The following is a 14,972-nucleotide window of genomic DNA, read 5'->3' on the forward strand; positions in this document are numbered from 1 at the left end:
CTGGGATTACAGGCATGTACCTCCATGCCTAGCTGATTTTTTGTATTTTTAGTAGAGACGGGGTTTCACCATGTTGACCAGGATGGTCTCAATCTCTTGACCTCGTGATCCACCCGCCTCGGCCTCCCACAGTGCTGGGATTACAGGCTTGAGCCACCGCGCCCTGCGGGACAGTTCCTTTCTACTGCTCACACTTAGGGGACATGGAGGGAGGGAGGGACAGTTCATTTCTACTGCTCACACTTAGGGAACATGGAGGAGTGAGGAGCAGTTCCTTTCTACTGCTATTACTTGGGGACATGGAAGAGTGAGGGACAGTTCCCTTCTACTGCTCACACTTAGGGGACATGGAGAGAGTGAGTGACAGTTCCTTTCTATTACTAACACTTAGGGGACATGGAGGGAGTGAGGGACAGTTCCTTTCTACTGCTTTCACTTAGGGGACATGGAGGGAGTAAGAGGCAGTTCCTTTCTACTGCTCACACTTAGGGGACATGGAGGAATGAGGGACGTTCCTTTCTACTGCTCTCGCTTAGGGGACTGAAGTTTTACAAGTTATGTGTATTGCTCAAAATCATTTACTTATCCAGAGGTAGAGTAGGATTGAAACCTAGGACCACTTTGTTTCAAAGCCCCTGTAAGTGACAGGGAAGTTTAGGGTGTGTTAAGAATCTAAGGGTTTTAGGAAGCTAATTTAGACAGGAGGCTCAGGGAAAGCTTTGCTGAGGAAGCAGAAGCAATCCTTAAGTGTTAGCTAGCTTTGCAGAAAAAGCAGGAGACACATAGGAAAGGAAGCGGCCCAAGGTAGGCAGGAGCTGATTGGATCAAGAAACTGAAGCGTAGTGAGGGCAAGTGTGCTGGAAGGCTAAATAGGGTGATGTTGCTAAAGCAGGGGCAAGTGATCTGGGTCACACCAGCGTGCCCCAGTGCAACAGTCACAGAGCTTCCTCTGTTTTCTGTCAGAGAGCCTGGTGGCAGAAGCGTATTACTGTGACTGAGTCTCAGGCCTCAGTTGTTCTGTATTCCTTGGTCTGACACTCAGAGAAAGTCTGTCCTCTCAAAAAAATTCTAGCTTAAGAGGTGGAGCCAGAGTTCAAAATCAGAGGCCCTCTTAGGCTGTCATAGGTGACTGCCATGTTCAAAACATGGTTCCTGGAAACTGACTTCTTTACATCAGTCACACCTATATGAACAGAATCTCTTCTTAGCTCTAAGCCAAGAGTCAGTAAACTGTGGCCCATGGGCCAAATCTGGCCTGCCACCTGTGCCTGTACTGCCTGCCTATGAAGAATGGTTTTTACAGTTTTCCATGTTTGGAGAAAAAAGATGACAAAGGGTAGTATACTGTATATGGCCCAGGGCACCTAAAATATTTATTGTGTGTCCCATTACAGGACAAGTTTACCTACCCTTATAAATCACTAAACCTGGAGCCATAGGGATTGGCCCCTGGGAGCATTGTGTTGGGTAAAGCCTCCCTTTTCACTAATGGTGAATCTTTGATCTTACAGGACAAATCCTTCAGAAAGATCAGGAAATCAAGGACCTAAAACAGAAGATAGCCGAAGTCATGGCCGTCATGCCCAGCATAACATACAGTGCTGCCACCAGTCCCCTGAGCCCTGTTTCCCCCCACTACTCTTCCAAATTTGTGGAGACCAGCCCCTCTGGACTTGACCCCAATGCCTCTGTTTACCAGCCCCTGAAGAAATGAAGGCCAGCTGTGTGTTGTGCCCAACCATTTGGTTACCGAAGTCATTGCAAAGGAGCATCTCTGGCAGTCAAGATAAAAAAACAGTTTCTATTGTATTTTGTGGGACTGTATCTGTTGTCATTTTTAAAAAGGGGGGAAAAGATAACATCCAATTCTGATTACAACTGCCCATCAGTTTTTCTTGTAAATTTTTAGAAGACCTCACAGAACTTTACAGTTAATTTTTCTCGGCCAACACATTAAAACCATTCTTGGATTTCAAGTAGCCAACTTTGCCTTTTATGTATTCTTACATAGTTTCCTCTTGAAGAAAAAAAAGCAGAGTTTTTGCTTTTCAACCCTTTACATTTGTTTTGTTTATTCTTAAATAAGCAAGAAAAACCTACACATTGGATTCATATGAAATGATAATGAAAACTTTTAGTTTAAAAGTGAAGCGTTAAGTAACCTAACAGAGCTTTGATGTTATAGCCGCATTAAAGAAGGTGATTGTCAGTATTAACAGAAAACAAAAATGGATTGCCCCTCCAAGGACCAAACAGATTCAAGGAGCATCATTTAAGCTGAGAAGAGACCTAAGTGATGAGACTAGCTGTAAGAATGTAACAGGGGTTGTGTTTGAAATATTTATATTCCCATCAGTATGTTTAGTCCTAGAAAATTGCTAGCAGCAGTCTTCTTCACAGTGCCTTGGGAAAAGACATTTCAAGAGGAAACTTGATAATTTTAAACTCTTTTCCCCCTTTACCGTCACCTATTCTCTATCTCTATCAAGCTCACTGCGGATCCTGCTGTAAAACTGGTGGGTAGCTGGGCTGTCCGTTACCACCACAGCTACATCTTGTGTTTCTTTTCATAGAAAGCACCCCGGTGTTCTGCACTTGCCTCCAGTAAAGCACCTTGGGAAGGGAGCTGGGCGGTGTTTGTGGATGAAAGACTGTGACGATGGCTAATAAAAGCTACGATTCTAGGGTTTTTTTTTTTTCCATTTCATTTAACTGTGCTTTCTCCACTTTTCATCATCTTGTGTTTGATAATTTAAAAGAAGCTTGACTGTTCCTCAGCTCTTGTGCCAAGGAGGTTTTTTTTTTTTTTTTAAGACTCAAAACTCTGCACAAAGATTTCAGTTCCAAATGTGTATTATACATGGGTAGAAAAGTGTTTGCACAGGCAACTTTTGGAAGTGTTTAAGAATCAGGGTGGGGGTGGGGGGAGGGAATGGGAGGGTGGGGCAATGCAAAATTGTATTTGGAAACTAGGAAAAATTAAGAAACCAAATAAATTGGTTTGCTTCCTTGCCATGGATTCTGGAAGGACGTAGTTCTTCTAAAATTTCCTATTAATTGGCATGTACGTCTCATTTAAAGCAAATTAAGTAGGACAAGCAAGTCAGTAAAATAGAAGTATTATAAAAGAATCATCCTTTAAGTCACAGATCTTATTTTGGGATAAAAAATACTTCTAGCTTTAGCCAGGTGTGCATGTTGCTGCCATTTTGCATTTTTGAATCATCTTGTGTAATTGTCACCATGAAAGTGTTACTCAGAATTGTCATAGATTTTTTCATCTTTGTGCAAAAACATGGAAAACTGTCACTGACTTTGTGTTGAGGTTTCCCCCATTTTGCTGCCTTTTGGGACACTTCGTTAAATACTGGTCTTGGCTGCATTCTTTTTTTTTTTTTTTTTCTGTGGGGTTCAAAAGAATAAACATTTTCTTACAGATAAAACTAGTTTCTGCCTTTTTAACTTTCAGGAGGGCACAGCAAGGTAGATTGTTCTGAGTGGCGCTTAGCTGGTTGCTGTCTTGTTCTCTCCTCATCTCAGCCCCTGTCAGGTGAGGGTCCTCCCACACAGCCTATCCCTGGGTAGGTGGCAGACACAGGATTTGGGGGGCTTATCAAGATCTCAAGTTGGTTTGGTTTCTGTGCTTAAGACATACCCATTCTCATTTGTTCTCTCCCTTCTCTGGCATCTGATTAGAGCCAAGGCTGACTTGTTTTCTGGTACAACCCTCCTTTCCTAAGAAAGCAAATTAGGGGTGGAGTTGGGGGGTAGTTGGTGAGAAAACCTTGAGAGCAAATTTCCTTCACCAATGTCTTGCCCTCTTCTATTTTCTAGAATCTTGTTTGGCCGGTTAGTGACCAATAGGGTTTCCTAACTGCTATAGATCCTGAACTAACATCCACTTTTACCATCCTCCCTTGTTTTTAGAGGCTTTGTCTGTTTTCATCTTTTGAGAAGGCAACTGCCTCTCTTGGCCATTGTTACAATTGACCTTCGCTTCAGTTTTGGAAAATTCTGCTCTTGGCATGTCACCCTCTGTCCTTACTGCCAGATAGCCTTTCTGAGTCTTGGCCATCAAGTCTATTGCAGACACACCACATTTAATATCATGAGCAGAATTGCCCAGGGGAACATCTTGGCTTGCCTTGGCTTTTGCCCTCGCCTTCCCTGAAGGAATGTGTCTGCCTCCAGAACTCTCATCGGCACATTCTTTTCCATCAAGGAGATCTCCAGTTGTTGTCTCTGTTATTTTAGGCCCATCATAAAGCAGCTCCACATCTTAGTACATAGTTTATTACATGCTATAAACCAGTGTTTGCCATTCTAGATGGTTAAATAATTAGAGGAAGAGTGGTTTGAGTGTATTTTGACTGGCCGAATAACCTCTCTTTATTGACGTCTCCCAACTTTACATAAGGAAATAGCTGTCTATGCTCATTCTGTCTGTGGCAATCATTCCAAGAGACCCTATGGAGTGAAAATGAACAATACCTCATGACTCCCAGCCTGCAGGAAGGGCATAATCCTTTTTTCTGCCGCCCCTCTCCCCCTGCTTACCCACCTGTGTTAATCCAGGCTATGAAGAGCCACCGGGGAAGGCTGAATGTTTCTAACAGCCGGTCCTCATTGCTGCTTTTGAAATTCACACCACAGCAGAGGGAACTAAAGAGGTAAACTAGAAGTCTACCCCAAAGCCACTGGCCAGAGTAGCTAGGCCTGTTTAGATTAAAGGGCCTCTGAGCCTCATAAATGCCTGGTTATATGTGACTCTCAAAGATGCTTATTGCTGAGCTGGCCTCTTCCCAGGCCTTGCAGGACTTGCCCAAAGGCATCCCCCTCTCTTCTGGCCCTGGTCTCCTGTCCTTCATGAAGAGCCCTGTGCCCAGCCAAGCCCTCCAGAGAGGGATGGGAGTCCACTCCCTGCTTTGCCACCGTGGGATCTGTGACCTTAACCTCTCTAGGGTGCTGTTTCCTCACCCGACTGAGTTGCTTTGGAGACTGGGTCACATGATGCAAAAGGGCACCCTGAAAACCATCCAGGGCCTCCCAGATGGAAGTGCCAATCTGCTGCAAGGAATCATGAGGAGGGCAGGACCTAGCTAAGAATTCCTGCTTGTGGGGCCGCTCCATCCTTGACAGCCTGACTCCTAAACTCGGGACACTCAAAAGGGTGGTCTGCAGCTGCAGCCCAGCAGCACCTGTGTCCTGTGGGACTCCTGCCCAGACCCATCTGAATCTGCATTTAACAAGATGTGAATGGGTAATTCAGTTGCATATTGTTTTAGAAGCCCCATCCTGAGCTGACTTTCCTAACATGAAGACTAAACATTATCACCCTCTCTCTTCTAGTCCAGAAAAAAGCTGATACGTAGGCTTTGAGAATTTAGAATTAAGAATGTAATGATGAGGGGCTGGGCAGCAGATGAAATCTAAGCCTTACCCCTTTTTGCTTATTTTATTATGTTTCCCCACCATTAGAATGTAAGCTCTAAGAAGGCAAAGATTTTTGTCGGTTTACTGCTGTAACTCCAGATCCTAGAACAATGACTGCCACATAGTAGGTATTCAATAAATATTTAGTGAGTGATTAAGGTTTTAGATTAGACATGTAATCTGAAATACCATGCCTTAATTGAATCAGAGCATCTCTGTAATAGTATTATTAGAATGACAAGCATAAACAGAATTGTTTCTAGAAGGAGAGGGATAAATTTGAAGTAGCATATTTACTATGACATCTCCCATCTGCCTGTCTCAAACCTTGCTTTTTTGTCAAATTTTCTCTACAAACTCCTGCTTGATTTAGCCAGGTGCAAAAAGATTTGCTTAACGTTAGCAGCTGGATTTGCTACTAACGATCACTTCTCTGGGAAGCCTCGCAGCAGGAGCCTGATGGGAGCCTGTCCATGCTTCACCCCTCTGGAGCCTTAGACCAACTTCTGAAAGAGCCAGTACTGCGGCATCGTGAGTCAGTGTGGGGATTTTTCATGCTGACAGTAATTGAATCATAAAGCCTTTCCTCCTTGATTTGATGATGAGTGTCTCAGAGAATTCCTTTCCATCTAACTAAGGGGGCTACACTTCTTTTCTCTCCTCCCTCTTTGTGCATATTTTAGGTGTTTGTTTGTTCCATCTCAGTGTTTGCTTTTAGTTCCTGTCTTTGCCTGAGGTTCAAGTCTTATTTCCCCTCAGGATGGGCTTTCTAGGGTTTTGGAACACTCTGCTATGTTCCGATTTTTCTCAGAACTAAGAATCCAAGGCTGAGCTTCACACATGTGGTGGGGCTTTTTAAATCCTGTTCAAAGGAGCCTTGACCGGTTGCTCTGAGAGGTCCATTCTACCCACTTCCCAGCTCTGCAGCCTTCGGGTTGAGAGGGAGGTGCAGGTCAGTGTGGGCAGGGACCTCCATGTGCCACGTTTGGCCTGGCACCAGCACGGCCTGCATCCTGTTCTTCGCTCTTCCCTTCCCTGACTGCTCAGCGTGGCTCTGCGTGGAGGACAGTGTTTTGCTCCTGGAGCCTTAGACCATGTTGGTGCATTTCTCCAGTACCAGGCCCATACTTCCTTAGAACAGTCATTCTCAAACTTGTTCACCAGAACAGCCTGAAGTTGCCTGCGAAAATGGATTGCTGGTCCCACTCCAGAGTTTCTCATTCACAAGATCTCGGGGAGGGCCTGAAAAACTGCATGTCTAACATCCCCACCTTGAGAACCACTGACTTGAGCATGAGGACTGACACAGCCCTGCCCAAAGCCACCCCCAGCTGCCACCAGAGGGCACATGCAACCTGAGCCAGAGGTCTTGTTTCACCTCCACAGCTACCCACCTGCCACCCAGCAGAGGTTCTTTCTGAAAGATTTCTTTCTAGTTGTAATTCTTGTTATTATGTATTAGGAAGAAGAATCGTATATCTAAAAAATAGGTTGAGTTCTCAAAGTCTGTCTCTGATGAATAGTAAAGGTCAGATGGATCAGCCTTTTGAAGATGTTGAATGTCCTGACTTTTAAGAAATGGAACAGGCTGGGCACAGTGGCTCACGCCGGTAATCCCAGCACTCCGGGAGGCTGAGGTGGGAGAATCGCTTGAGCTCAAGAGTGCAAGACCAGCCTGGGCAACCTGGGGAAACCCATCTCTACTAAAATTACAAAAATTAGCTGGGGGTGGTAATGTGCCTATAGTCTCAGCTATCTGGGGGACTGAGGTGGGAGGATCATTTGAACCTGGGAGTTTGAGGCTGCAGTGAGCTGAGATCACACCACTGCATTCCAGTCTGGGTGACAAAGAGAGACCCTGTCTCAACAAAAAAAAAAAAAAGAAAAAGGAAAAATGAGAAAAATGGAAGAAATCGTTCCCACTGGAGTTTCCAGGGCTTCCATCACACTGAAATGGGGGACTTCCTTTCAGAACATCGTAGAATCTTTGTGTATTCGGAACCCAAAAGGCAGTAAAGATAACAGGTGATTTTCATCATCTTCTTTATACTTTACTGTATATTCCAAATTATCTAAATTATCTAAAATAAATTTAATGTTACTTTTATAACAAAAAATGATTTTTAAAACACATTTTAAATGTGACTAAAAGCCAAAACAACAGTTCCAAAAAAAACCCAAAGAGGAGCTCGGAGTGAGCAGCTTGGGGTTAGGAGAAAGGCCCCAGGTGGCACTTGTTCCCCAAGTTGGTCCTGCTGAGGTCTCTGCCTAGGTGTAGAGGTCTAGTGGGATCAAAGTTGGCCGAGTGCTCAAGAAAGCAATTTAAGACCGAGGAATAGGTGGTTACCTGTGAGGACTCGGTCTGTCATCTGTGTAAGTCACGTGTTGCTGCAGTTTGTGGCCAGCTGTTTGGCTTCAGGCAGCCCCAACCCAGGCACAACACTTAAGTCACATTCAGTGCTGATGTTCTCACTGCCCAGGGATTCCCAGAGGCCAAGGGAGTGGGGGCAAGCCAGAAATATGAAAACGTAGACACTTTACACCCTTAGGTTCCTATTTAGTAGCTCCCAGACAGACTTTGTTTGATCTGCAGATAATTTAATACATTTGAGCTAACACTTAAAAATTGGGAGACTTCATATTATCCAGATTCTTTTTGTTTTCTGTTGAAAAATCTCAAGCTCTGGTATCTGAGGGCTGGCATCCCTCTCCACACACTGCAGAGCTCAGGAGAAGTAGGGCAGCGGGGTCTCAACCCTGGCTGCTCATTGGAGTCGTCTGGGGAGCTCTTAAAAATGCCCATGGCCAGGGCCCACCCCGAGAGCGCCTGATTTAACTGGGCTGGGGAGGGACTTGGGCTTTGTTTGTTTGAATTCCCCAGAGGTTTCTAATGTGTGGTCAGGGTTGAGAAACTGGGAACTAAGAGTAGTAAGAGGAAAGCCTCCATCCTGCTGGGGCCTGGGACCTCAGAGGATGCGTGTGGGTGTTTGGGGGCTGGAGCTGGGGCTAGGACTTCAAATGCTTTTAGCTGGCCAAGTGGAGATGTGAACAAAGTTGGTGTCTGCTGTCTTCCTACCTCCCCTGTGGAGACCCTCATGTCTCTCCTTCCTTCTGGCCCCTGGGCTTTCTTCCAGGCCCTTGTCCTAGATTCCCCTTGTCAACCACATTTATCACACTGTTTGCAGGTATAAATTGTCAGCCCTCTCGTTTCCAAAAAGGAATTATGTTAGCATCACCCCAGTTTGTGGTTACTGTGTGTTTTCTTGTAAGTTTTTTTTTATTATTATTATTGTTATTGCAAGCCACAGAAGGTGACTGTGGCCAGTATAAGCCCAAAGGGGAACTGAATGAAAACGGATGGGGCATGCACATATGGGGCTGTCGAGAGGGCTGAAGAAGCCATATGGGAAAGACAGGAGCCAGCCAGCATGGGCAGTTCGGAGGCAGGAGCTGCTCAGCAGGGCCCAGGGCTGAGTGAGTCTATGTCCCAGCTTCTCGAGTCGGAGTCTTGGGGGACGGTGGAAGATGGGCGCTATTGCTCTCAATTATCCACTCCATCCCTACAGCGAGGTTGATACATCCCTCTCTACTCAGCATCCAAGTTGGCCATATAACTTGCATTGGTCAATGGAATGTGAGTGGGCATCTCGTGTGCCAGGTCTGGGCAGCCTGAAATGCACCTGAGTGCTTTAGATTGGCCCCTTGCTTCTCTCTGTGGGAGAACAGCATCTCCCAGAGAGGGGTCACAGCTGGGTGAGAGGTGAGCTATGTCAAAGCCAACCGTCAGACCTGGGAGCAAGAAATATGTTACCGGTCTGTCACTGAGATTTGGGGGCTGTTTGTTACCAGAGCAAAACCTGATATAGACAAAGAGTCCAAGCCTGAGTTGTCTGTCCTCTCCCTGGCTGAACCCTGGGCTGGAGAGCGCTAACTGAGGGAAGGAGATTCAGGGCCCATTTGTGGTCTGAATGTTTGTGTACCCTTAAAATCTTTATGTTGAAACCCTCATCTCCAAAGTGATGGTATTAGGAGGTAGGCGTTCTGGAGGGTGATTAGGTCATGAGGATGGCGGTATAAAAGAGGCCCAGGAGAGCTGCCTTGCCCCTTCTACCATGTGAGCAGTAAGGAGGCACCCTCCCCAGACCTCAGATCTACCAGTGCCTTGATCTTGGACTTCCCAGCCTCCAGAACTGTGAGAAATCAATTTCAGTTGTTTAAAAGCCACCCAGTTTACGGTAGCAGCCTGAACAGACCAAGACAGGCTCCCTTGGCTTCATGGCAAGAGACAGAGCTGTGGCCCCTCAAGGCTGCACACAGAAACTGGTAGCTTTTTAAAACATTTAATTTAATTTGAAACAGAGTCTCGCTCTGTCACCCAGGCTGGAGTGCAGTGGCATGATCTTGGCTCACTGCAACATCCACCTCCTGGTTTCAGATGATTCTCCTGCCTCAGCCTCCCGAGTAGCTGGAACTACAGGCACCTGCCACCATGCCCTGCTAATTTCTGTATTTTTAGTAGAGATGAGGCTTCACCATGTTAGCCAGGCTGGTCTTGAACTCCTGACCTCAGGTGATCCACCTGCCTTGGTCTCTCAGAGTGCTGGGATTACAGGTGTGAGCCACCGTGCCTGGCCAGAAACTGGTAGCTTTTACAAAAATGATACCAAAGTACCACAGGGCTGGAGGGGCCAAGAACTCCACAAATGTCCACCATACCAACAGTTCCAGTGACCAAAGCTCAAAGCAGAGCATTTTAGCCTTTCTGCCACCAAGGCCCTTTTTAGTGTCTTCTTCTTCCAGAAGCTCAATTTCTTAAGGATTTTGCCAACAAACAAAACTAACTATATGCATTAATTCATTATTAATATTGTGCTAGTCCAGGGTGTAACTGCTCATCGAACTTCTGATTGACACAGCCAGTGGAGCTGCAAAGAGAGTCAATCTTTCAGGTCACCTGTGCAGCCTCATTATGGCTTTTTGAAATACCAAAAGTAGCTCTAGGAGCATACATGACTGCCTTTCCAGGCCTCTATATATCTGGGCCCCCAGGTGGGAAGCGACAACTTAATTTGTTCCCTCTCCTGAGAGTACGTCATTCTAGTGGTCCACCACTGGAAGCCAAGAGTGTCCTCAAGAGCCAAAGGAATTGGCCCAGCAGGGTACCTCAGGCATAGTGGCAGGCTTTGCAGCAGATCCTGTGGGTAAGGCTGCTCTGCAGACTGACTGGCCCTGACTTCCAATAAACTGAGTTCCTTGTGAGAGCAGAGGGGGTGTGATGTGACACCCCAGGATGCTTTCTTAGGTGGACAGAGCTTGGGCCAAATGCCTCCCTTTCCTCATCTGTCAAGTGGAGATGATGACATCCCAAAGGTCCCAAGAAGTCAATGAATTGGGACTTGCCAGGCACTGGGCTGGTTAGTACTTCACCCACCACTTCATTAATTCTCCCCGGCTCTTTCAGGAGGAACAGACAAGGAGTGGGCTGGGGAGCTTCTTGCAAGGATGAAATGCGTGAATGCATGAAAATCTCTGTGTGTATAAAGTGGTATTTTGTGCATGTGTCTGTCTGCATTCACCCCCTCCCCCAGCTGACCACCCCTCATCCCAGGTGGCAGCGCTTGCCTTGTTTCTTTCCTGATGACTCCACATTCATGATCTCCAGCTTAGGTCTCTCACCTCCTGACATCTCCACTCACAGCACATGGCACCTCAGGTGCAGTGTGTTTAAACCCATTCCTCATTTCCCCTCATCCTCATCTCATTTCATGTCAGCTCCATCCTCCAGTTGCTCAGACTGCCCCTGGGTTCTCTTTGACTCTTCTCATTATCTCACACCCCCCATCTAACCTGTCAGCATATGGTCAGCTCTACCTACAAAATGTTTCCAGAACTTGCCCTGCCCTCACCTCCTCCACTGCTTCCATCATGGTCTGATGCACCATCCTCTCTCGCCTGGACTTCCTCAGGAGCCTCCTCACTGGTCTGGTTCAACAAAGCAGCCAGAGGAAGCTGCTGGAATACACATCAGATCGTGTCACTTCTGCGCTCCAAGGCCTCCAGTGGTTCCACATCCAAAGGACAGAGTCCTGAGAATGTCCCGCCAGCCTGAACACAGTTCATTCTCCATCCGCCTCTCCAGCCTCCCTCCTCGCACTCTCCCTCGTGCCTCGTGCTGATTCTGTCAGGCGTGCTCCTGCCCCACTGCCTTTGCATTTGCTGCCCCCACCTTTGGATAAACATTTTACTTTAGAATAATTGTAGATTTACAGAGAATGTGAGAAGATAGTACAGGGAGTTCCTACAAACCCCATGCCCGGTTTCTCTGATTCCTAACATCTTGCATTAAAGGTATATTTGGTTCAATACGTGAACCTATATTGACATATTGTTAGGAACTAGAGTCCATACGTAATTTGGATTTCCTTAGTTTGTACCTAATGGCCTTCTGCTCCAGGACCCCATCCAGGATGCCATATTCCATTTAATTGTCATGTTTTCTTAGGCTCCTGTTAGCTGTGACAGTTCCGTTCCCTCTTTTTAGAGTGCCTCATTCACTCACACTTTATGATCGGCACTCAAATGTTACCATCGCAGCTCATCAGACAGTCGCTACCCCTCTTCTCTGCTTTAGTCCTCTCAGTATTTGGCACTATCATATTTTTATTTTATTTGTATTATTTATCACCATCTACTGTATTTTTAATTTTTCTCTTTTTTTTTTTTTTTGAGGCAGAGTCACTCTGTCACCCAGGCTGGAGTGCAGTGGTGCAAGCTCAGCTCACTGCAACCTCCGCCTCCCGGGTTGAAGCAATTCTTCTGCCTCAGCCCCCTGAATAGCTGGGATTATAGGCGCATGCCACCATGTCTGGCTAATTTTTTTTTTTTTTTTTTTTTGTATTTTTAGTAGAGACAGGGTTTCGCCATGTTGGCCAGGCTGGTCCGGAACTCCTGACCTCAGGTGATCTATCCACCTCGGCCTCCCAAAGTGCTGGGATTACAGACATAAGCTACCACTCTCTGCCTATTTTTACTTTCTTATGTTATGGTTTGTTTGTCTCCCCTAACAGAAATGTCAGCTTCACGAGAGCAGGGGGTTTTATCTCTTTTCACTGCTCTATCCCTGGCACCTGGAATCATGCCTGGCACATAGTAGGTGCTCAATAAATGTTTGTTAAATGAGGGAAAGAGCACTAGAATCTGCCTTGCAGCCTCCGGATCCTCTTTCCGTCGTAGTCTGCACTCCTGCCTCCTTCCTCCTCAGAGCCTGCCCAGTCCTGAAGTCACCAATAAGAGAAAAGCTTTCAAAGCACCTCCCTTGTGACAGGCCCCACATGCCCTTCTTCTCATTACTCCCACAGCAATCCTGGGGGGTTGGGAGAGTTACCTTGACCTCGCATGTGAGGAAACTGAGGCTCAGAGAGGCAGGGAACCTTGCCCAGGGTCACACAGGCAGGAAGTGGAGAAGCTGGGATTTAAACTCAGGCTGGTGTTTAATCACAAGATTGTCCAGGGCCTGGGTGCTTTAATCACAAGATTGTCCTACAAACTCCCAAGACTGGGTGAGGGTGTCTAGGAAGTCAGGCCCCCCTGGATGTCACCCCTCCCAATGTGCTACATTATCCTGTGGGCAGGAAACACTGAGGCTCTGAGGTGGGGGCTGAAAGGGCTACAAGAAAGAGGTCACTCTGGGGAGTCCCCAGTGCTACCCTTGAGTAGCCTCTTCCCCCCACTGTTCTCCAGTTTTTGCTCTTGATGTTGACGAAGCAGCTGCCCCATTCTGTTAGAATGCTGTCTCCACAGCTGCTCACACCTGCCTTCCCAGCTGCCCAGCAAGATATATGAACCTGAGTGACCACCTGCAGCTGCCGTGACCAACACCCACCACCCACTCTGAGAGGCCTCACCCTCCAAGGCATGGACCAGGGCCTTATGTGGCTAACACTCAGCCTGCCTGTAAGGCAAGGGTCTCTGTCCAGCTCTGTCCCCATGGCCTGGAAGCTCTCTGGAGGAGACCCTGAATCCCAACCTTTCCCTGCCACTTCCACCTTCTCTTCTGTACCCTAAGCTGAGACGGAAATGAGCTACTGAACTGGACTTGAGTCTCCTTCAGTTGCTCCCTCCCTCATCTCAGATGTCTCTCAACCTCAGTTCCCTCATCTGCATCATGAGCATAATAATGATAACCTAGAATTGTGGGAACTAGAGTTAATATATGTCTGGCACATAGTAGGTACATAATGAATGCCAATTATTACTATTATCATTGGTATTAGTTTCCTCAGCTGTGAAATAGCAATTCATTTATTCATTCAACCAACTGCTAGTTATCACCCATGTGCCAGCCACTGTGGTTAGGACCTAGAACAGTAGCAGATGAATGAGCCATGGTCTCTATTTGGAAGGACTAACCTTCTGGTGTGGCAGACAGTCAAGTTAAAACCCTGGTCGGGTACGGTGGCTCATGCCTGTAATCCTAGCACTTTGGGAGGCCAAGGCAGGCGGATCTCTTGAGATCAGGAGTTCGAGATCAACCTGGCCAACATGATAAAACCCCATCTCTACTAAAAATACAAAAATTAGCCAGGCGTGGTGACGCGTACCAATAGTCTTAGCTTCTTGGGAGGCTGAGGCACAAGAATCACTTGAACATGGAGGTGGAGGTTGCAATGAGCCAAGAGCCAAGATAACCCACTGCACTACAGCCTGGGTGACAGAGCAAGATTCTGTACGTTTTTAAAAAAAGAGTTAAAACACAGTGGGAGGAAAGCCACGATATATGTAAAGTCGGCCGTGCAGAAGTTATGCAGCCTGGGGGTGGTGGGCAGCTATCTCCAGGATTGGGCTAATTGAGGGGAAGGATGGGAGCTGACTCTGTGTCCCTTGCTCTTTCCAGCATGTCAAGTTGACATAAAAACTTTTGGAGTGGGCTTCACTGGCTGTTGACCAGGACCATACAGACAGATCCCCAGAAAGCCCATGTTTAGGGTAGGTAGATAAAAGTTAAGGGTCAGGGAGGAATGAACCAAACCGTCTCGCAGGCATTTTCCCCTAAAATGTTACCTTAGTTTTTAAAAATCAAGTGAAATAATGTATAAATCTAATTCTTTAAAGACTTTTATCTTTTTGAAAAATGAGTGAAATTTAATAGAGGTTAATCTGATGTGAGTAGCCACATTACACCGCCACCTGGTGGCAGCATACTAAAGTCACAGGTTTGTTTTCCTTTGAGACTAAGGGTGCACGGCAAGCTCTGTCGTTTTTGGACTGAGCAGAGATACCAAAGCCATTTTCCCCTTTCCCCTTCTCCCCAACCCTCTGCTAAAACCCACTTCCATGGTTGAAGCTCCCAAGCTTCCAGCCTTTTTGTCTGAGCCACACCTGCTCCAGTTTCCAGCAGAGAAAGCAACCAGGTTTTCCTCCCCATCTCCTGCATCAGGCCCATTCTGCCCGCCATCAGTGCTAACACCTCCCCAAGCCCTCGGCCCAGGCCCCAGGGGGAATGTGGATCTAGGGAGAGAACCTTGCCCAGTGATGTGGGT

The 14,972-nt window shown here is 46.7% G+C and overlaps 1 protein-coding gene across 1 annotated transcript in view; it reads left to right on the forward strand.

Moving 5' to 3' along the window:
- Positions 1-2,684, forward strand: part of MACO1 (macoilin 1) — a 69,091-nt gene extending 66,407 nt beyond the window's left edge. Inside the window, exon 11 of the mRNA XM_017534612.1 lies at positions 1,512-2,684. Within this exon, the coding sequence (XP_017390101.1) occupies positions 1,512-1,714 (203 nt within the window). The 3' untranslated portion in view covers positions 1,715-2,684. The remainder of the gene's footprint in view (positions 1-1,511) is intronic.
- Positions 2,685-14,972: the final 12,288 nt, after the last annotated feature.

This window comes from Cebus imitator, unplaced genomic scaffold (assembly GCF_001604975.1).
Source record: "Cebus imitator isolate Cc_AM_T3 unplaced genomic scaffold, Cebus_imitator-1.0 Scaffold87, whole genome shotgun sequence".
Taxonomy (NCBI): domain Eukaryota; kingdom Metazoa; phylum Chordata; class Mammalia; order Primates; family Cebidae; genus Cebus; species Cebus imitator.